Source organism: Mus caroli, unplaced genomic scaffold (assembly GCF_978045245.1).
Source record: "Mus caroli unplaced genomic scaffold, Mus_caroli_1 scaffold_3, whole genome shotgun sequence".
NCBI classification, from domain to species: domain Eukaryota; kingdom Metazoa; phylum Chordata; class Mammalia; order Rodentia; family Muridae; genus Mus; species Mus caroli.
Window position 1 is genome coordinate 46,000,534 of NW_028227258.1, and position 22,662 is coordinate 46,023,195.

A 22,662-nucleotide genomic window follows, 5' to 3' on the forward strand; every position below is an offset into this window, starting at 1 on the left:
TGTGGCTGCCAGGTCTTGGTGATCCTAAAGGGGACACTATCATTTCATTAAGAAATGTGAAAAGAGTCAAAAGGGCCATAGTTAGGGGATTTGTTATCAGCACTGGGATCCCCACCTCAGTTACTACAATACTGCTCATATCATAATCAAATTTATCGTTCTGTTTTTATTTTGATCTAGTAAATACTGTAAGAAAGCAAATGTTCTGTTTCCAGGAGATATTTTAGCATAATTGTGCATATTTTAATTGGTAAGATAGTAAACATTTTTTATTGAAAAAATTGAGGAATATTGCCACAAAGTAAAAGTAGGAATGTTTTCATATTGTTTGATTTTTCAGAAATTTTGCAGTATACCTACTTTACCTACTTTACCTACTATGTCCCAGGGACCATAGTCTTCTAAGATGCTTTTGTTTCTTAGCATAGACATGAATTTGTCCATTTCCAGAAAATATATAGCGTTTTTAAAATTAATTAATTAATTTATTTATTTATTTTATTTACACTCCATATTTTATACCGCCGCCACCCCAGTCCTCCCTCTGACTGTTCCATATCCTGTACCTCCTCCCTAGCTCCCTGTCTCCATGTGGATGTCTCCACCCCTGCCCGACCTGACCTCTAAACTCCCTGGGGCCTCCAGTCTCTTGAGGGTTAGGCACATCATCTCTGACTGAACATGGACCCAGCAGTCCTCTATTGTATGCACTGGGGAGAGGGGGGGCTCATATAATCTGTTGTAAGCATGGGGTTTTTTTCCTTGTTTTTGTTTTTGTTTTATTTTGTTTTGTTTTAACCCACATCATCAAGCATTGTGCCTCAGAGGAATATTAGTCACTATCTATATCAATCACAATGTTGTTTTTATAGAGTAAAATATTCTTAGTGTAAATTTTTAAGGTCTAACATCTTCACCAACTATTTTGTTTGGCACGAATTAAATATCTGTGTTCCAGAAAAGAACAAAATTTAAATAAAGTATTGAGATTGACTTCATGCAAATCTGAAATCTCCCTCTTTATAATGGTGTTTACTTAACCTTACTAATTAACAAATTACAATGATGATTCTTGTGAGTTGAAAGTGTATTTTAGATGTGCTTTACAAATAAAATAAAATAAAATTAATACACACTTCTCAATAATGGTTATTGTAGCTCAAACAGATGATAATATACAATGTATATTCAGCATATAACTAGAAGATTTTAAATCTGGTAGAAAACATCATTAGAAGTCATTGCTTAATATGGATGCATGTGTCTAAGTAAGGAGATTAAATTTATAATTTAATACCTGTGAAAAGTAATACTACTTAAGATATTAAATAACTGGACCAGAACCATTTGTTGAAAATGCTGTCTTTTTTTCCACTGGATGGTTTTGAAAGAGGCTTTAGCACATGGGCACAGGGGAAATTTTCCTGAACAGAACACCAATAGCTGATGCTTTAAGATCAAGAATTGACAAATGGGACCTCATAAAATTACAAAGCTTCTATAAGACAAAGAACTCTGTCAATAGGACAAAATGGCAACCAAAAAATTGGGAAAAGATCTTTACAAACTCTACATTCAATAGAGGGCTAATATCCAATATACACAAAGAACTCTCAAGAAGTTAGACTCCAGAGAAACAAATAAACCTATTAAAAATGGGGTACAGAGCTAAAAAAAGAATTCTCGACTGAGGAATACTGAATGGCTGAGAAGCACCTAAAGAAATGTTCAATATCCTTAGTCATTGGGGATATGCAAATCAAAACAACCCTGAGATTCCACCTCACACCAGTCAGCATGGATAATATCAAAAACTCAGATGACAACAGATGCTGGTGAGGATGTGGAGAAAGTGAAACACTTCTCCATTGCTGGTGGGATTGCAAGCTGGTACAACCACTCTGAAAATAACTTTGGCAGTTCCTTAAAACCTGATGACTGACAATACCACTCCTGGGCATATATCCAGAAGATGCTCTAATATGTAATAAGGACACATGTTCCACTATGTTCATAGCAGCCTTATTTATAATAGCCAGAAGATGGAAAGAACCCAGATATCCTTCAACAAAGGAATGGATACAGAAAAGGTGGTACATTTACACAATGGCATACTACTTTTAATTCATTAAAAAAATGAATTCATGAAATTCTTAGGCAAATGGATGAAACTAGACAATATCATCTAGAGTGAGGTAACCCAATTACAAAAGAACACACATGGTACAAACTCACTGATAAATGGGTATCAGCCCAGAAGCTCAGAATACCAAGATACAATTCACAGACTAAACGAAGCATAAGGAGAAGGAAGACCAAAGTATGGATAATTTGGTACTTCTTCAAAGGGGGGAACAAAAGAAATTCCTATGGGAGGAGATACAGAGGCAAAGTGTGGAGCAGAGACTGAAGGAAAGTCTATCTAGAGACTGTCCCACCTGGGGATCCTTCCCATATACAGTTACCAAACCCAGACACTATTGTGGATGCCAGCAAGTGCTTTTTGACAGGAGCCTGATATAGCTGTCTCCTGAGAGGCTCTGCCAGTGCCTGACAATTACAGAGGTGGATGCTCTAAGCCAATCATTGGAATGAGCACAAGATCCCTAATGGAGAAGCTACAGAAAAGACCGAAGGAGCTGAAGGGGTTTGTAGCCCTATAGGAGGAACAATATGAACCAACCAGTACACCCAGAGCCCCGAGGGACTAAACCACCAACCAAAGGGTACACATGGAGGGACCCGTGTCTCCAGCTGCATATGTAGCAGAGGATGGCTCGGTTGGACATTAATGGGAGGAGAGGCTCTTGTCCTGAGAAGGCTTGATGCCCTTCAAGTGTAGGGAAATGCCAGGACCAGGAAGTGAGAGTAGGTGGGTTGGTGAGCAGGGTGAGGAGGGCTGTGATAGGGGGTTTTCAGAGGGGAAAACCAGGAAAGGGGATAACATTTGAAATGTAAATAAAGAAAATATCTAATAAAAAAGAAAATCACAAAAAATTAAATAATTAAATAATTGCCCGGATTATTTGGAAATTGTGATAAATTCCTAATTAAGTAAAGTCAGTTTAACAGCTTTTAGTATGATTTAATTAGGACTTTAATCTTACCATATCTTTAGCAAACTATTACATGGAATTGGTAACTGTAATGAAATATTTAAGGAAACATGGGCTTCATACAAAAAGTTAACTGTCAATTGTTTATTATATTCATCAAACTAACAAGGAGAGAAATTAAACAATCTACAAGTCTTATTGAAATTAGGAACAATGAATAATTGAGTTTCAAGGAGACAGAAATTAAAATAGATGGAGTTAGAGATATTAAATAGGTGTTGTGTTTTGATTCTTGCTACTTTTAGTAAAAAAAAAATACTATTTTATGATGCTAAACTGAAACTTTCATTTGATTATACTTTCTTTTTTCAGAAACTCTTTCAGTTATTTTTGATTCAAAGCTTTAAGGAATTACTTATACTTAAGACTTAAAGAGCTGGGAACCGTGAAATCTTATGGAACGCTGTGTAGCAGTAATTATACATTTGACTGAGCTTCTGAGGACACTTAAGTGGAGCTACACCTAAGGAGTTTGAGATTTTGTTGTATGTGGAAGCAGCAACATACCAGTTTTCCTCTCTTAAATTCACTGTACCAACTTCCTGGTTTCTCCTTTGGCCACGATGAAATTCTTACCTGTTGGAAATGAATAGGAAAATTTAAAAAATAGATAAAAGTCATGAGTATTATTATTTGCATGCATATCAGAAAACTTTGGTACAAATAAGTGTTCTGAAACGTATGACTCCTACATTATGAAACGAGATACGAGCAAACATCGAGGTAGATATTGGGAATGCCATGTAATGAAGACTGAATTATTTCCTTCCTGATAGACTTTTTGGCTAAAAATAAAGAAAAGAGAGAGACTAACTTAAAAAAGCTCATTACAGGCTATCAGGGAGCAGGAATAGGATGCTTATGCAAATTACATTTTCCATTTAAATAATAAACTTAACTTTTCCTCTCAAGACTTTGAACACATAGTTAGATGACTTACTTGAAGTAGTTTACATCCCTCTGTCTGCCACACTACTTGATAGGAAATGTGAGGGTTATTAACTGAATAGAATAAATAAATATTGTCTGTCCTACTTATATAATATCAGAAAATATCATTATGTCAGTTGAATATGCTTCTTCAAACAGAAAATCTGTGTCTCTAGAGATAAAACTCAAGTACCCAAATACTGTGAGATAAGAATCAGGGAATTTGTTTGCTGAGATTAAATATTCAAATTATATGTAAAGTTGGCATATGTTCATTTAAAAAAGAGATTAATACTTTATAAGATGTTCGGCTCTCAACATAATATGCAGCTGCGAGTTCTATCATGTGATAATGGGCACAGAATACCATACACTCTCTAAGATCCGAGATTCAGCTGTTCTGTGTCATGGAAAGCCATAGAATTTTTGAGAGCAAGCAGGTGCCTAAAGAATACATCTGGGTAACAAAATAAAGAAAAGAAGTATGTGTAAACCATGGGCATCAGTTTGGTGACTTATTCATGTTTATGCAAATGAAATATTCTAATTACCCTGAAAGAAAAGCAGATAAATGAAAATACGACAGTATAATTTTCCTGTTTAGTTCAATATTGCAAAAACATGGCAGGAACTGTCAACATCCACTACCAAATAGATTGATACTTACTCCCTCAGATTTTTTATCTGGATAGATGCACGTCTCACCACCAGCTGTGAAATTACAGTAAACTTTGAAGGAATCACCTGAACAACCTTGGTTAGGATCAATCCAATATTCACCTAGAAGTTAAGAAAAAAACAAAACAGAAAAACCTCATATATGAAGCCAGTGGTATCAAAATGAAATGCATCAGATATTAAATTTCATGTGCTGTTTTTGTCATATATCAGTGTATATCTGAATACAGTTACTTTATGTTTCTTTTGCTTCAAACCTTTGTAAATAGCCTAAGTAATCACTCTGCAGTAATCTCTTTAGTTCCTAGAATTCCTCTTATACTTTGGTTGTGGCTTAACTACAATCCTCTCACCTATGAGCATTTTGTTTATCCATGAGGAATAAAGCGCCATCCAAATTAGGATCGGGTGGGCATGACCCAAATCCCACATGTGTCATCACATCTTAGTAATCTCAGTGGTATAATCAACACTTTTTCATGAGTAACAAAACAAGGTGATTGGCATGTGACCTCAGTGGCTATATCATCTATGTGTGCACTTGCATCTGCACAAGTATGTGTAATTGTGTGGAAGACAATGGTCAATGTTTGATGTTTCTTTCTAACTCTCCACCTTTCGTTTTGAGACAGAGTCTCTCAGTGTACCTGGAGCTCATCCATTCAGACAGATTAGCTGGCTGGTGAGCTCTTGGGATCCTTTTGACTCCTCTCTGGCAAAGTTAGGATTTTAGATATGTTCATCCATAACCAGCTTTTGTGAGAGAGCTAGGGATCAAAACTCGTGCCTTTATGCTTATGCAACAGACTTGCTCACTGAGCCCTCTCTCCAGTCCCTCTTAAAACATAAAAAGCTCAAATGGATTTAGTACTAGAAAATTTAAAAGTACAGTAACATCTAACTCTTTAACATTGAATACTGCATATAATCTGGAGAAATTCTTTACATTTCAATGGCTTCTATATTTTTTTCATGTAACTTGAATACATTATGTAACAAAAGTATTCTCATTTTTCAATTCCTTCACACGTGGAAGAAGCTTCTTAGGAAAACCATATAACTAAATAAAAATAATCCACAATTATAGCACTCACACCATTTTTATTATTTTGTATGTTCTATGAATATATAGTTTTGAGTACTATAGAAAATCAATTTGTATCAATTATTTCAATTAACAGTGCCCTAAAATATCCTTAAGAATTAAATACTAAAGATAAATTCTTAATATAAATTTGTTCAGTAGAGTGGTATAGTATCAGGGATGGAGAGGTGGCTCAGCACTTAACAGCACTTCTCTTCTAGATGCTCTTTTAGGTTATCTGGGTTTGATAACCTAAAACCCAGAATCCATATGGAGGCACACAAATGTACAGCTGCAAATGTGTGCTCTTTCACATTATACACACACACACCCACACACACACACACAGATTGGGGGGGGGAGCAAAGTACCCAAGGTCATAAAAACACTAAAACATTAGAAAGTTAAAGAGGTTCCATATACCATAAATCCCATGTTCAATTTGTCTCTAATTTATTCAGCACTAAGCTAAGACTATTTTAACTGCAAAGTTGGCATCATCATTTCCTCTGTAGAATAGTCAATCAGCTCCTTACCCAGATACATTGACAAGGTTTTGTGATTGGTTAATTTACTACACATTACTCTGCAGGCTGTTCATGACTGCTTACTCTAAGTGAGCTATTTTTTGGTTTTACACTCACATTAGGGTCTTGCTTCATCATAATTTTGCAAATTTCCCCCACAGTTTTCCTGGAATAATCTTTTGATTATGATCATGGCTGATATCTCTTTATAATTTCAGAAGAAATATAACTATCAAAGTTAACATTATTTTGATCTGATTCCCTTATTGTATAAATTCATATTATTTTCATAGAACATACAATATTTGTATTAAACCTGTATGTAGAATCACTCCTCATAAATGTATAACAAATAGAGATAATCTCAGTTAATTAGTAATGTAAAGAACTAACAAAGTGGGTTGTTATGTTGAGATTATCAGAAAGTACAGCCCACAGGATGCTCATCCTTTCTAAAGAGCATTTTTCCCTTCAGCTCTTCTTCTGCAACACATGTGGTTTGTAATTCAATACCTGTTCTTATCTTTTACACCTGGTGATCAGTTCTTCCCAACTAAATCATTTATAGAGTTCTGAAGCATATAAGTCACATGATATAGTCATACTCATTTATATTCATTTAAGTGTCATATGAACCCAACAGGAATATATTGATTGGCAATGATTTTAAACTTTGGAGTAGGAAGAGTAATTTTCTAGCATATGTTAAACTAAACGACACCATCTCATTGCTTGTATGGTGCCAGTAAAAAGTAAGAATCTCTTTATAAGTCACTGAACTAAATGTATCTTTTCACATAAATATTGATTTCACAACCTTAACAACAACATTTATATAGGATCGAATTACTGTTGCTAGTGTTAATAGACTACGTTTAAGAAAATAACAGTTTTGTAGTGTTTATACTTTTTAGTGCTACTTGTGAGTTACGTTTGACTTGTCTAGAAGTACTAAGTTATATATAAATGAATCATAATACTAATTTAAAGTCAATCATACAACACAATAATTTCCTGGGAGAAAAGGAGTGACAGACATACTTCAGGAAAAAGTGGAAAACTGAGACTTGGATAAGTACTTACTCCTCATTAAATAACAAATTAGATGACTTTACCACCTATTTAACAACCATAAAACTGTTTAATTCTTCAGAAAGCAAAGATACAAGGCATTTGTAGGATGTAGGCACAGTAAATTATGATTACTATTAAGTAAGCTGGTTCTAATTTTTTTCTGGCTATGTGTGCATCAAAGGAAAATTATTTTCAAAAAAGTTTTAGTTTTATATTATGACTACAATTGTGATGTCTGACTGTGTGTAAGTGTAATGTGTGTATGCTGGTGCCTGTGGAAGCCAGAAGTAGTTCCAAAAATCCCCTGAAACCGGAGTTACTGACAGTATAAGCTATCAGGTGAGTACTGGAGCTGAGCCCAGGTCCTGTATTAGGGCATCCAGTGTTCTTACTGCCCTCCAGCCCTGAAAACTAAATTTTCTCCACAAGTCATCATTATTTTTAAATATTGTATTCACCAAACACATGGATCAAATATTCAGCTGTTAAACTACTTACTCTTATACATATTATTCAGATTAATGTACTAAACCATATTAACATATTCATATTAGTTAATATTAACATAATCATTTTAAAATAAAATTAGTCATTAACATCAAGTCAGTAAGTAATAAATGTAGTGTAAGAATGTTTATGCACATACAATACTGTTTTGTGAGCCATTTAAATGGACAAATATACCTGTGCTAATTATAAGTATCCAAAATTAATCCTGTCAAAATTTAATAAAACATGATTTTGTATTGAGCTTTTGAAAGCATTTCTTAGAATACATGCTGTAAATAGTTGTTTTTTCCCTATCTACAAGGCTAACAGTAATAGTAATTTGTGTTAGTTTTATTTAGAGACTATATTAATTATATAGAAAGCATTTCTTAGAATACATGCTGTAAATAAGTTGTTTTTTTCCCTATTTACAAGGTTAACAGTAATAGTAATTTGTGTTAGTTTTATTTAGAGACTATATTAACTATATTAACAAAAATGAGTGAACTGACAAGGCACTTTGATGGCTGAACAGCTCACAGCATTTGCTTAGTAATTATTGACATACCATCTGGGAAGTCAGGATGGCTGAGTTGCAGGTCTTTGCATGTTCGTGCTGGGTTGGTCTGTGTGCCCATGGGAAACTTCATGTGTTCAATGTCTTGTTTCAGAGAATTGAGGGAACCAAATATCTCCTCCATGCCATCTGTGTAGTCAAGAATATTATCTCCTGCATCACCCTGGATGCTTTCAGTGTGCCTTCTGGTCTTTTTCGGTGACAAAATAGGCAATGGCTGTATCACTTCTCCAGGAGGACCCTGCAAGCAAATTGAGTGAGTGTCATTAATTTTGAAAAATAAGATATTCCGTGACTTTATTTACTACTTACATTCTTTTCAGAAATTAATTGGCTGAACTATCAGTTGCTAAATTAATGATATGTAATAGATAAAAAGATATATTTTTAAAAGAGTATAGTAGAGATACTGAGGTAGGTTGACAAAGCAGATAATTACTGGTACCGTATCTGTAAATTACCATAGTATGAATTTTTGGTGACATACTGCATAGGTTACTTGTATTTATTGGCTAATCTTAATTTGTATAGCTATATCCATGACTAGATACCAGAATCTCTGGGGACTAGAACACTGTTCCAAAGCTCTGAGGCTATCCAAATTTTATTTATTCAATAATAGCTTACTTTCTGAATGAGTACCAAAAAACAAATCTGCCCCATTATCATATTAAAACATGCATAACTCAGCACAATAACTAAGATTTCAACCTTTCTTATAATTGGGATGAGGGAATATATGATTTGGTAAGCTGAAGTCACTGGGGTAGACCTAGTGAAGTATCACTGATATTCTTATGAAAAGAAAAAAAAATATGATCACATGAACACAGATCTAGGCAAGGTTGGCAATCTAAGAAAAGGATGTTATATATAAGATGAGAGTTTAAAATAATTTCTCCTCCCATGTCTTTCAGAAGAAACCAACCCTGTGACACTTTGGTCTAGGATTTCCAGCTTCCACAGGGACATACTGCTTGTATTTTGCCCTGTGGCTAGACTAAACAAACACACATATGGTTGGAGACAATTTAACTAGAAAAAAAAAAAAACAGAATACAGTGTCTTACATATAGGTCTACACTTTAATACAAACACTTCAGAAAAATAACATTCCTAATAAATGACACTTATTTAGCTATGGGATCTGAGCTTTCATTTTTAATCCTGAAGTGTGCGTGTGTGCGTGTGTGCGTGTGTGTGTGTGTGTGTGTGTGTGCATGTTCATTTTGTGGGACATATATTCTGTTAGTTTCAGTAAATGTGATGAAATAATTACCTTGAAAAGTTAGTAAGTTTATTGTAGAATACAATTAAGAAATATTTATATGTAAGAAATGATATCAGTTAAAAAACAAATCTTGACATGTAGGGTGATAATCTGAGGAACCACATTGGATTTTCCTACAACATCAGTACTTTGGACAGAATATTTCTTCCCTTTGTTACACAAGTCCAGAGAAACTATTTCCTGCACCCACATGCCTTCTAAGAGAGCATCATTCTTGCTAATATACACTTACTGGAGGCCCGGGAGGCCCTGGCATACCACTGTCACCCTTCTGGCCAGTAGGTCCCTGTTTGAAAGAAAAGAGAACAAGCCATTAAGTGAGAGAGAAATGCACGGGCTTCATCAAAGCACTGCTATTCAAACGAGAAAAGCACTTACAGATGATCCTTTGTTACCCTTTGGGCCAGCAGGACCCTGGAAAACACAAGGAAACACACACAGGTAAACACTTGGACAATACCTTGCACCGGCATCCTTGCCACTTACTTCATATTTCTCTTGTTTTGTACTTACTGGTAATCCTGGAGGACCAGGGGGACCTATGGGACCAGCAGGACCTGGGATGCCCTAGCGGGAAAACAGCATACAATTAATATCACTTCCTTTTCATGTTTTGCTACATATATTGCAAAAATCTGAAAATTTATGGGCATCGAAGAGTTTTTCATTATGAATTACTTTTTGTTTGGTAATCCAAGACTTTTACTGTTCATTGCAATATATAATTTTATATGATTTCACCACCATGAGGACTATACAGACATTCATTATGGCATCTCTAAAACTCTCAAAATAAGATCTGATTGTTGTGTGGAATAACTTGTACAAACAGCTACCTCATTGTATTTTTCACTATTTTTACTTAAATCATGTTTTTAATTCATTAAAATATTTTTAAAGAGCATGAATTAAAGTAGGTAAGAATATAGTGCCCTAAAGACCTCCAGTGATCAACATGAAAAACCTTGTCAGTGTGCAAATGTATTGCCCTGCTGTATGGATGTGGACAAACCATCTGACTATGCTCACCCCATCGCCTTTGGCTCCTGGAGATCCTTGAGTCCCAGGAAGTCCTCTGTCACCTTTTTCCCCTTGTTCTCCTGGAGGACCAATCAATCCAATTAAACCTGGATGTCCCTATAAAAAAGAAAGAAAAACCAGTAATATATGTTATAACCATGATGAAGTTCTAGTCATAAAATACTTGACTGTAGAATTCATGAACCATAACATGAAAGAAATTGACGGGTTTTTTTGATAAGCCTTTTGCATAAAATTTAGAGTTTAGAACCTCCATGTAATTAAGTGGATCATTATTGCTTTCAGGAAGAGCCACCTTTATTAAGGATGAAGTATTACAAATAAAAGAATTTTCTACCAAAAAACCCAAACAAACAAATATCAGTGCTTCATCTGCAATAAACTTAAAAAAAAAAAAGAACAATAATGTCCAAATGGTGTACTGGTAACATAAAAACCAGAGAGCTCATTATTTCAGTAAGCATCTCATTTAATATGAAATCTTTCACATTCTTTAGGGACCGCTTAGTCTTTAACAGAGTTCTGGAGATGTAAAAGCCTTTCAAACCATTCTAATTCCATTATACAAATGGCTCATTTTCTTTATGTAGTAAAACACAATATAAATTCTGGGAGAACGTATTATTATTTCAAAACCCATTTCTGATTTAAAAGTTTTACTTCCATGTTTAAAACAGAAAAAAAGAGTCATTTTTGCTATTCAGTCTATTTTTGGGGAGAGTTATTTAGCATAACCATATGCTTTCTCCATAAGGTGCCTAAAAGGGATCATTAAGAAATCGCTCTCCTGCTGAAACAGTTTCTACTGCTATCTGCATACTTTTTCTTCACTAAATACATTTGAGGCTCTGAAAATTGTTATCTGTTCCTATAATCAGAAAGACAGTAGTAGAGTTTGAAATCGCCTTTTTAGTGGCCTTGAGAAAGTTGTCAGATTTGCTGTTTGTGTTATAAAATCCTAATAACACAGTCTTTTACTCTTACCTTTTCACCCTTGGAGCCAGGGTCACCTTTGAGACCAGGTAAACCAGGAGGTCCCTGAACAAAAATAAAGGAAATAAAGATATTGAGAAAAAGGGTTATGGTTTGAATGTGTAATGTCCCATTTGGTAGTGATCTTCCAGAAAGCTGTAGGACTATGGGCTCTAGATCTAGAGGCTATACAGAATGGTATGGCAGAGCAGGATGGCTGGGCACTACAGAGGTAGGACTTCCTGTTTGCTTCCTGTTCAGCCTTCTTCATATGAACACACAATCTCAAGTTCTTGCACCAGGGACAGAAGCTGGTCCCATTCACTGTGTCTTCTTGGCCATGCACCTTAGAGCCAAAGTAAGTCCTTCTCTCTCTTAGTTGTCCAATGTATATATCCCTATATGTGTACCCCATGTGCATAGACCTACATGTATACCTCTATTTGTATATCTGTGTACATACAAATGTGTTTATCTCTACATGAATGTTTCTATGTTCATGTCCTCATGCATATATTTTATGGATATATGTGATAGGTTTTATTAAACAAAAGTATCAAAAAATTCACATTTGAGTTACAGAGGCAGTTTGTTTTTTGAAGCTCAGTCAAGGTTAACAATGATGAGTGTTATTGCATTTGCTGGGACCATAGAGAAATCCATGATCTTAAAAAGTTGATGAGGAATCAAAATATTGATAATTTTAATTAAATAAGTGTGTGTGAAACCTGAAATAGGATAGATGATATATGGATTCACATTTGAGAAGAAAGCATAAGCTCTTAATTATAATAATTAAAGCAGAATAGATTTGGAACTTATGCATTCAGTTAATGAGTACTTCAATGAAAAGCTCTAATTTCAAAGGTTACAATATTTTCAGCAACATTTAAAAAAACCAAAAGATTGTAATAATTAAATGACATTTGAATACCTAAGAGAAGTCATATAGATGTGATATTGTTGTGTTTACACATAAAACTATATTGGTATATATTGGAATGGTATCTAATTCTGTAGAGAATCAGGAAACGAGTCTGTGATATGAACTTGAAGCCACAAGAGGCAATATATAACACTCTGAATTCTGACCTCAATTTTACTTATATTCTATTGAATATAAACATATCTCACTATGATTTCTGGAGAGAAAGATATATTGAAATCCACAGTGATAATACTATGATTTAATGCTATATTTTCAATATTCATAGAAAGACTGATTATGAAGCTTTTGTGTCCAGTTAACTTGTTAAAACATTCATTTGACTTATAAGAAGTGACCTGGAATTCAAATCCAGGAATTGGATTGATAGCCCAACATTCTTTTAGAATAGCACGCTGAGCTTCTCAGAGTGATGACAACCACCAAGGGCAATGCAATTTGTGTAAAGGAATGGCAAGCCATTTGACAAACCATTGAAGGTGAGCTTCAAAGGAAGTGCACTGAAATTGATTCCAAAGTTTTAAAGATAGAAAAGCTCCTGCATAGCAGAAAGGAAAATGAATGGAAACACATCCATTATAACAATTGACTGGACATAATTAAGGAATAAAAAGAAATGTTTGAACTTCTTCTTGTGGGCCAGAAATGGTTTTAGCAAATTATAATACAGGATTTTGTCTGCAGCACTATTTACGAATATGATACTTGACTGTTTTTCTTTGACTTAAAAATTTATTGTGATTTAAATGCTTGCAAACTAAGGACTCTTGGAAGATCAAGTGGATGCATTTGGCTGGAGGATCACGGGTCCAATGTATCAATTAGGCTGCTGGATGGTAAAGTCAAGAGGATTATCATGCTTCAGTCTAGCTATACATTTTCCTAAGCCATAAGTACTGCCACAGTTTTGGCAAAGATCAATTTAATATAATTTCTTTTTAGTAGCAAAAAAAGAAGACATGAGCTTACAAACCCGTTTGGAGAATGCAAGGACTTGACCTAAAGCTTATAAATTAGATTGAACATTATTTTTTCTTCTTCAATTACATAACAAAGAACCAACATAAATTGTATGGTTTCTTTCCCAGCTAAGTTATTGGAGTTCATTCCTAGTTGTTTATTGGAGGCTTGCACAAAAATTCTTCAACTGTTGAAACTAGTTTACAATGAGACTTTTCCTTTGTCTACTTCCTACATTTCTTTTGTTTTCTTTTCTTTCCGTTTGTTTCATTATTCTTTTATTTTTGGTATGTTATATCTGGACTACATTTTTCCCCCTCTTCCTCCACTCTTGCCAGTCCCTCTCCCTCAGATCCACTCCTCCTCTGTTTCCCTTCAGAAAAACAGGCCTCCTAGAAATCTATACTAAGCAAGGCATATCAAGTTGCAATAAGACTAGACACCTCTCTTTATATTAAGCATTACTCAGATATTAAAAATTAACATCATACAGGAGAGAAGCCCAGAGGGCCAGGAGAATGAATAGAAATATGCAGCAGTATGTGGTGGGGAAGACGGAGAATTTCTAGAAAATCCAACAGCAATAGCAGCAGCAGCAGCAACAACATCAGCAACAACAAACAAACAAAAGAAAAGTCTCTGTATGTTATCAGGTCTCAAATTTGGTCACATGATGTAGTCCAGGGGACTATAAAGAAGGTGATGCACATTAAACATAAACAAGATATATTTAATTTAATTATTTAACACTAAAATTTAAATTAATATTGGTGTCATACACATTCTTTTGCTTTATGCAGAAATGCCTTATAAATGCCTTAGGTCAATTGAGTCATGTGCATCAGAAGTTCATGCTAATCTCCAGTAAAGTACCAAGTTCAAGGTCATCACACTTTGTCACGAAACAACCAAAGCATTCAGAAAAAATAAGAGTAGTAAAAGAAATGTTACTGGAAGTGTAGGTTTGCTGTAGAATACCTGCCCAGCATGCACCTTTATATGCATTAAAGGCTATAGTTTTATCCCCAACCCCACAGAAAAGAAAAATATTTTTTCCTAGTAACACATTTTTAAAATGACTTTAGATGAACCTCCAGTAGTATATGTTAAAGGATATAATATAAATGAGTAAGAGAAACAATTAAATAATAATGTATTGGCCTTATAGCACCATCACATAGGAGACATAATCTACATTAGAACTAAGATGTATGAAAGCATAAGGAAATATTTCTAACAAAACATAACTGCACTCTTTGATCTGCACTTGGGACCCCTTTACTCTGTGGGTTGCCTCATCCATCCTTGATAGGATGGTTGCACGTAGTGTTATTGTTTTATCATGCTTGGATGATATCTCTGGAAGGCTTGCTCTTTCCTGAAGGGAAATTGAAAAAAAAAAAAAAAGTCGATCTAGAGGAAAGGGAGTTGTGGAATATATAATTGAGAGGAGTGAGGAAGGAAAGTCTGCTGTTGGAATGTATTATATGAGAGAAGAATACAGACATGTATACAAACATATATACATAGATATAATAAAGAACCATTGACTTGTACCAGAAGCAGAAACCATTATCAATCCTGGTTGAAGGATAGGAGAATACCCAGGAGGCTCCACCCACTCAGAAGAGGAGGGGTGGGGAGTGTAGGGTAAGAATTGGGGAGGGGGTGACTGTGAAAGGGGCTGTGAGTGGGATGTAAAGGGAATAAGTAAAAATATAAAAGAATCCTGGTTGACTCTGATGCATCCCAGTCAAATAACACTACATTCTCTATATATTGAAAATATGAAAAGGGGCCATATTTCTTCTGCTCTCCCTTTATAGTTTGTCTAGCAGGTACATGAGACAGTTTATAGAAATTTCTCTATCAGAGGAAGAACTGGCACATAACACACACCAGGCATCCACATCTCAATCATCGTTAGAGTTACAAATGTTCACTTGCCATCCCTGAGCTATCCACAGTATTTAACAATAACATTATGTTAATGTTAACATATTGAAAAGGGAATCTAGCTTAAAATCTGTCCAAATAAATGACAAATTACAGTGCAAATGTTAACAGTACTTCTAGATATGTTCCTGATGAATGGGTACATACCAGCTTTTTTACTCTATCATAACTGTACAAGATAAAATGACAAAGAAGAAATGCAAGCAATCCTAATTGCTCAGGATTAAGAAATTACATACTAGATATTATTTTAGTGTCAAATCTATTTTTGAGGTATTTCTCTACAAATACTATTCAGGAAGGAAAAGGAATGATGCTGTTAATCCAGGTCAGTATTATGTGTTTTGTTTTGTTTTGTTTTGTTTTGTTTTGTTTTGTTTTGTTTTGTTTTGTTTTGTTTTGTTTTTGTCTGAAACAGAAATTAGTGATTTCATGACAGGGAAGACAGTTATAATCTCTCTGATTTTGTATGGAAGATATTAAAAACGTTAGGTCTGAGTTTAAAAATATGATTCCAAGGGTTCATGTTTGGTATTTGCTCTTCAGGATATTGTAAAATGGAAAATCCTTAGGGAAATACATAATTCATAAGTAATAAAGAGAAAAGGAAAACAGGAACCAGGCATTTATAAGTGCTCAAAATACAGATGCAAACACTTCCCTGTACCGTAGTACCTTGTGCAGTATCTGCCTTGATATGTAATGCAAAACTGTATAGCGCTGGGATTTAAGAAAAACTGTACACCCTAAACTTAACTCAGAAAATTTGAAAGAGCAGATACTTAAAAAATTAAACCCATTTAGTCACTGAAGAATATCATATATTACAGCTCTGTTACAGAGTTTATGTGTCACATTAAACAAAATTATTCAAACTGTAATTCAGGAACCCATCTCTTCTATTGTTTACATTTGGATGTTTAAAAATTGATGCTGTCAAATATTTTTTTATTCTCTGAAAATAAAGCCTTTATGATATTAAAATTGACCAAATTCCAAGTTGTTTTCCAGCATTGTTGAAATGATTAGATGTTTAATAAACAAAAATATGAAAGAAAAAAGTTAAAACTACTACAGTATTAATTATTCTTACAAATATCAAATACAAGCTTTTTAAATTATTAAACAATATTAACTGTGACCCAATAGTGAATAACTGAATTTATTTAACTTTATCTTTTAAGACACACCCATTAAAATGTTGATTATTCAAGAAGTGAGTCATTCTATGCACAAAACAACACTGTCAAAGTAGTCTTTTCAGCTTTCTGATTGATACATGTGTGCGTCACATGTGTCCTTAGTTCTGTGAAGCAATTGTGTGTTTGTGTGTGTGTATGTATGTGGGTATATGTGTGTGTGTGTATATGTACATGTGTATGTGTGTGTGTCTCTGTGCATGTGATGTGATATATATATATATATATATATATATATATATATATATATATGTGTGTATATATAGAGAGAGAGTGGTATATACAGATGTTTAAGTTACATATAATTGCAAAGATATGCTTTCATAGCTGTGCATGAGGGGGTCACTTCTGAAATCCAATACTTGTGGTCTGAGACAAGATCTCAAATAATGAAACCAAGGCCAATCTGGATTTTTATAAAGAATTACACATTTCAAAATAAACTTAAAACACAAACATTTAAGAAAACAAAATAAGAAGGCTTTGTTAAGTACCGTGGTTAATGTGGTTGAATATTTCTGTGTTGGGAACTATAGACAACTTAAGAAAAAGCACAAATACCGTACTGCAAGGAGTACTTGCAGACATCCATCTGAACAGTCTTGGATGTGAGTGTGAACGTATGTGTAAATATGAGCAAAGCATACTATGAATAAGGAATTATTCATATAAATTTCAAGTGGATTAATTTTTAACTCCAACGCAAACTTGTCTGAACTTTCACATATTTTGGCATCACCTCCCACATTTATCCCCACTTAAGCCTCTTTCCTTCCTTTGTAACTAGATCATACTTCTAAATCAGGGAAGCAAACACACAGGTGACCTGGGAAGGTGAGTCTCTGCTCGACACTGGAACAGCTAAAACAGAGTTATGTTTTAGCTGCTCTAAATATAACCCTGCTTGCCTTGCATTGACTTCTAATCCAGAGTATTGGCTATATACATGTATGGATTTAGGTACCATTTAGTTACACTCACCAAAGATACAAAAGTGACTATTTAGAAATATAATTCCATCTTGCATTTGACAATCACTTATTCAGTAGCTCCACTGTCCACCATGTGTGTGAATGCTTTAAAAGAACCCATTTAATACATTCAAGAATGCATCAAGAATATATCTCAATTATTTTTAATTAAACTTAATATTCCTTTATCGGACTGGGTCAGATCCCTCACTATTCTCTCTTTAAGAATATAGAGCTAGAGTAGGGTTTTTAATGTCATCCTTCAAGCCCAGGAAGTAGCTAATGTCTTTAAACAGTGTGTTTGTCTCAATAGTGGGTCAATTTAACCTGTACCAATAAGATATCTCTAACTCCATTTAAAACATGTTACTTCTAAAATACATCATTCTCAGATAAGTAAGAAAGCTCACTATATGCAGTCCCTAACTCCATTCATCCCCCGAGGACTAAGAAACACCTTCCAGCAACTAGAGTCATTTAAAAAGATATATATATATATATATATATATATATATATATATATATATATATATATTTCACTATTATTCACATAGTATTATTCTCCAGTGAACCCAGCAGCTATGAAATTAGTAGACCCATGTTGGTCCTTCTTGATGCTTACAACTGCAATTTTCTAAATAGAATTTGAATTATTCAGCTTTCTTATACTCTAAATTTGCTTAAGCATTAGAAATACAAATTTTGCAGACTTTAATCACCTGGTGTGTCTGATGGTTTTATTTTTAACATTAGCTAAAGGAAATCTCTAATAACTGTCTTCTATTTCATCTGTTGAAAGGTCAGAATACTTATTGGAAAATGTAACATAAAAAGAAGAAAAATAACCCTGGTAAATTTTAGGGAGATACTTAGGGAAAACATTTTGCTACCAGACTCAGAATCTGTAGTTAGGCGTTCACTACATCAAAAAGAAATATTTTCTAAATACAAAGTGCAGACCTGGAACTGACTCAGATTCACCCAGGGCTCAATTTTTATGATAATGAGAGTAGATAAATAGAAATCTCCTGCTTCAGGTCAATTAAAGATCTGACACCATTTATCCAGTTACCAACACATGCAGCCAGCAAGTTTTGTCTTTTTACCCTTCTCCCCATTTCTTCTATGTTGCTAAAAAGTTACATCATATTCCTAAAACTATCCACCAAGGTCTATTTCCTTATTGCCCACTTTCTCCCGAGGCTAACTGCCAAGATCCAGCTATCAAACTATTAAAGTTCAGCATCAAAAACTCCTTGTATTTACCTTAATTAACATGCCCAATCAAAATTAAACGCCTCACTCTAATACAGGAATTCTTTTCCCTTGCATGTTCCTGTCACTTGCCTAAGAACCAATCTGTCTCCTCTCTATCCAGAGGCTGCCTTTGTTTCTACCTCTTCTCCCTCTACTTTGCACCTTTTCTCCTCCGTGTGTCCTCTGTCTCCTGTCTTTGTCTCTTATGCCCTGCCCTGTAGTTCTGAGACTAATGAATCACCGCTGCGATGGGAACTTGGTCTTGGTGTGTCCTGGGCTGTCTATGTTTTGGATAAGAGGAATGTAAAGAAAGTTCAGATTATTTCAAGAAAGGATGTGGTTATTTAAAGTAAATTGCACCGTACTCCTTCATTGCTATGAGCATTCTTTACTTTTTGGATTAATCCCTTAGATATAATTATGTAAAATCAATTTATCACATTGAATCAATTTGTAAAGCAAAGTGACCTGGTAAACAATGATTTTAAAGGATGTGTTTGCAGTCTCACTTCATGCCCATTATTACCAAGAGAGACTTTGGATTCTAAGATGTTGGCTAGCCAGTGCTTTGTTGCATTTATCAAGCATGCTGTTTGAATGTGGAGGTCATTGTAGTGTCCGCCTTCAACATAAAAACAATAACATGCTTTTATAGAGCATAATATAATGTGTCCTATTTATTTTACAAAAAGAAACCATCTACTTGGGCAGCTGCCAAATTCATGTGCCAACATGTCCAGGAAGCAAAATTTAATTACATGAATTTTGTAGAACTGTCTGCACTGAGAAAATTACGAGCTGTATCATTAGTAGCACTTTATCTGAGTGGAAAAGATATTTTTCATCTAAAGTGTGTGAAAAAGAAATATTCTCTGGGCCAACTGGCAATCTTTCCATGTTATTATCAGGAGTACTTTTCTCCTTGAATGTCTAATAGTCTTACTGAAAGGAACAAACCACTTTATAAGATAAACATTCACAAATTCTAGCTTACAAAAGTATTTTTTGAGGGTTCTTTATAAATAACGAAAAAATGTTACCCACCAGAGGACCAGGGGGTCCGTCTTGGCCAGCAGCACCTGGGAGACCTTGTTCTCCCTACACAAAAGAAAATGAAACTTTGTTTGCCAAACAAAATAATAACTCTCACTTTTAAATGTTGGATATTTAGAAAAACTTAGCATCTGTAAATTTTACTACCTTAAAACATACAAATAGTCTAAGTTTTTAAAATTTTTATTCTGTGAACCTGTGTATGCATATATGGTTATGTGTCCATGCACATATATTTATATAAGCATATGTACATCTATATACATATTCTGAAATATGTCTGAAAACTTTCATTGCTGTCATATTAGGATGTAGTTTCCTCTTCTGTATTAATAAATGAGAACTTTCCCACAAAATTATAAAATAAATCATAAATTTTAAATTTTATAAAATTTTGTAAATAAAATGAATGAGATATTTTAAATAATTATTAAGTTGTTTAAAGTAAGTTACTTAATAAGTTTAATAGAAATAATTGGATGTCCATAGAGAAAATTACAGGCTATGAAGCAACAACCTTATAGGCATTTTAACTCATAGGTTTTAAAACTTAAGGTTATTTTCACAGGAGTCCCTTTTAGTAGAAATGCTCACCACAGGACCAGGGATGCCTCGAAGACCTTCTGGACCAGGCTTTCCAGAAGGACCCTGAGGTCCGACAGGGCCAGTTTTCCCAGGAGGTCCTTCAGCACCAGCTTCTCCCTGTTTGAAAAGGAAATACAATGCATAGGCACATTTTTAAGAATAATGCTCATAATATCATTTAATGTGTTGAAACATATGCCTTCGGTGCATGCATAAACTGCCTACCACATCTCCATCTCGTGTTTTACCTTAGCACCTTTTTCTCCTTGCCTTCCTTCTGAACCTGAAGCGCCAGGCGGACCCTGTAAACATAAAATTGTAGTTAAATATGTACCACCTTAAAGAAATGCTGTTGAGGAGCACTATTGAAATTTGGGAACTGTTGCTAGACCACGAAGTTGTACTTTCATATTATCTTTCTGTTTAAAACATTGCTGACGTTGAACATTAAGTTCATGTAAAAACTCCCGTTTAGATAGTTTAAGATAAGTCACCAACTAAGTAAGCTGAAGATCACTACATAACCTTGATGTAGACAGTAAAAAGACAGCTGAACTTTAATAGTTTGATGAATGATTTTGAAGCCACCATGCAGGAAGCAGCAGCAGGTGGATCACTGTGAGTTTGAGGCCAGTTCCATCAGCACAGTGAGCTCCAGGATAGCCAGAACTACAGAGCAAAATCAAGTCTCAAAATGATGATGAATAAAAAACGTAGTATGAGTATAAATGCTAAGGGTTATTTGTCATTTAAAATTACTTGGAGTTCCTGGAATATATCAAACAATATTTACAGCTTTTACTTTAGAAATGCTTCAGAAGTGGCTCATTATATGTACAGCAAAATACTCATCCAATCTAGGATTGTGCACCAGCTAGAAAAACATCACAATCATAAAGGCCATCAGAGGAGTTTCATTCTTATGGAAAGATTTAATTCATAAACACATAAGATTAAAGTAATGTCATTTTTACAATGGTAGGAATAGAGACAAAACGATTATGCTCAAAATGTCACAGAAAAGTGTATGCAAAGAAACACTGAATAATGATCTCTAAGTAATTTCCCCAGTTCCTCTTGCTTTCCATCCGTTCAACTTTCTTGATGCTCATACTTAAAATTACTAAGTGAGGTGACTGGAGAGATCGCTTAATGGTTACAAGCACTGAGTGCTCTTTTTGAGGTCCCGAGTTCAATTCTCAGCAGCTACATGCTGGCTCCCAACCATCTGTAATGGGATCCCATGCCCTCTTCTGGTGTATCTGAAGACAGCTACCGTGTACTCATATACATAAAATAAATAAATAAATCTTAAAAATTATCTGAGATTAGATATTGAGGTGAAACAGTAGATGCATTGGCAATATTCAGTGAGATGTGAGATAACATTTGTTTCATATGTTTCAGTATTCTACTTTGATTAAAGGTTATATTTTCCATGTTCTTTCCATACCATAATTATCAAATGAAATAAATGGCAATTGCTTCATCAAACTCAAGTTCTGGGAACTCACTTTACATGTAAGAGTCAATGAAGGCATCTTTGACCAATTTTTTTTCAGTATAACTACTGTAAGCTCACTCATTACACATACAATCATGCAGTTACAGTGGACATTCAAGGTGCCTCCAATCAAAAGATGAGTATATAGTCTATGCACTGCTCCTTAAGAAGAGAGCAATGTGCTGAATCACAATTGGTAATTCAAATGCATGTCCTTGATGCACTCGCATGATTTATTTTTTAAGAGGGAGAAGCAGATCCTGAAGAACAGGTTGCAGTACAACTGTTTATTCAGCAGAATCTGTATTCAGCACATGCTTAACTTTGCCTACTATTACCATGTTGAACAAGAAATTCTCTTGTTGTACTAGGCAATGGAATGTATGTTTTAAGATATCTGAATGAGTATTATTTTGAAAGTAGCAATAGTAAAATTTACTGGAATAATAGTC

General features: G+C 34.5%; 1 protein-coding gene across 1 annotated transcript in view; it reads right to left on the minus strand.

Annotated features, from left to right (window-relative positions):
- Col11a1 (collagen type XI alpha 1 chain) overlaps positions 1 to 22,662 on the minus strand; it is a 186,192-nt gene that overhangs the window by 3,242 nt on the left and 160,288 nt on the right. The window contains exons 55-65 of the mRNA XM_021159058.2: positions 20,955 to 21,008; positions 20,716 to 20,823; positions 20,113 to 20,166; positions 11,792 to 11,845; positions 10,796 to 10,903; positions 10,280 to 10,333; positions 10,145 to 10,180; positions 9,999 to 10,052; positions 8,467 to 8,716; positions 4,714 to 4,826; positions 3,624 to 3,692 (exon numbers count right to left, since the gene is read on the minus strand). Coding sequence (XP_021014717.1) covers positions 3,624 to 3,692; positions 4,714 to 4,826; positions 8,467 to 8,716; positions 9,999 to 10,052; positions 10,145 to 10,180; positions 10,280 to 10,333; positions 10,796 to 10,903; positions 11,792 to 11,845; positions 20,113 to 20,166; positions 20,716 to 20,823; positions 20,955 to 21,008 — 954 coding nt within the window. The remainder of the gene's footprint in view (positions 1 to 3,623; positions 3,693 to 4,713; positions 4,827 to 8,466; positions 8,717 to 9,998; positions 10,053 to 10,144; positions 10,181 to 10,279; positions 10,334 to 10,795; positions 10,904 to 11,791; positions 11,846 to 20,112; positions 20,167 to 20,715; positions 20,824 to 20,954; positions 21,009 to 22,662) is intronic.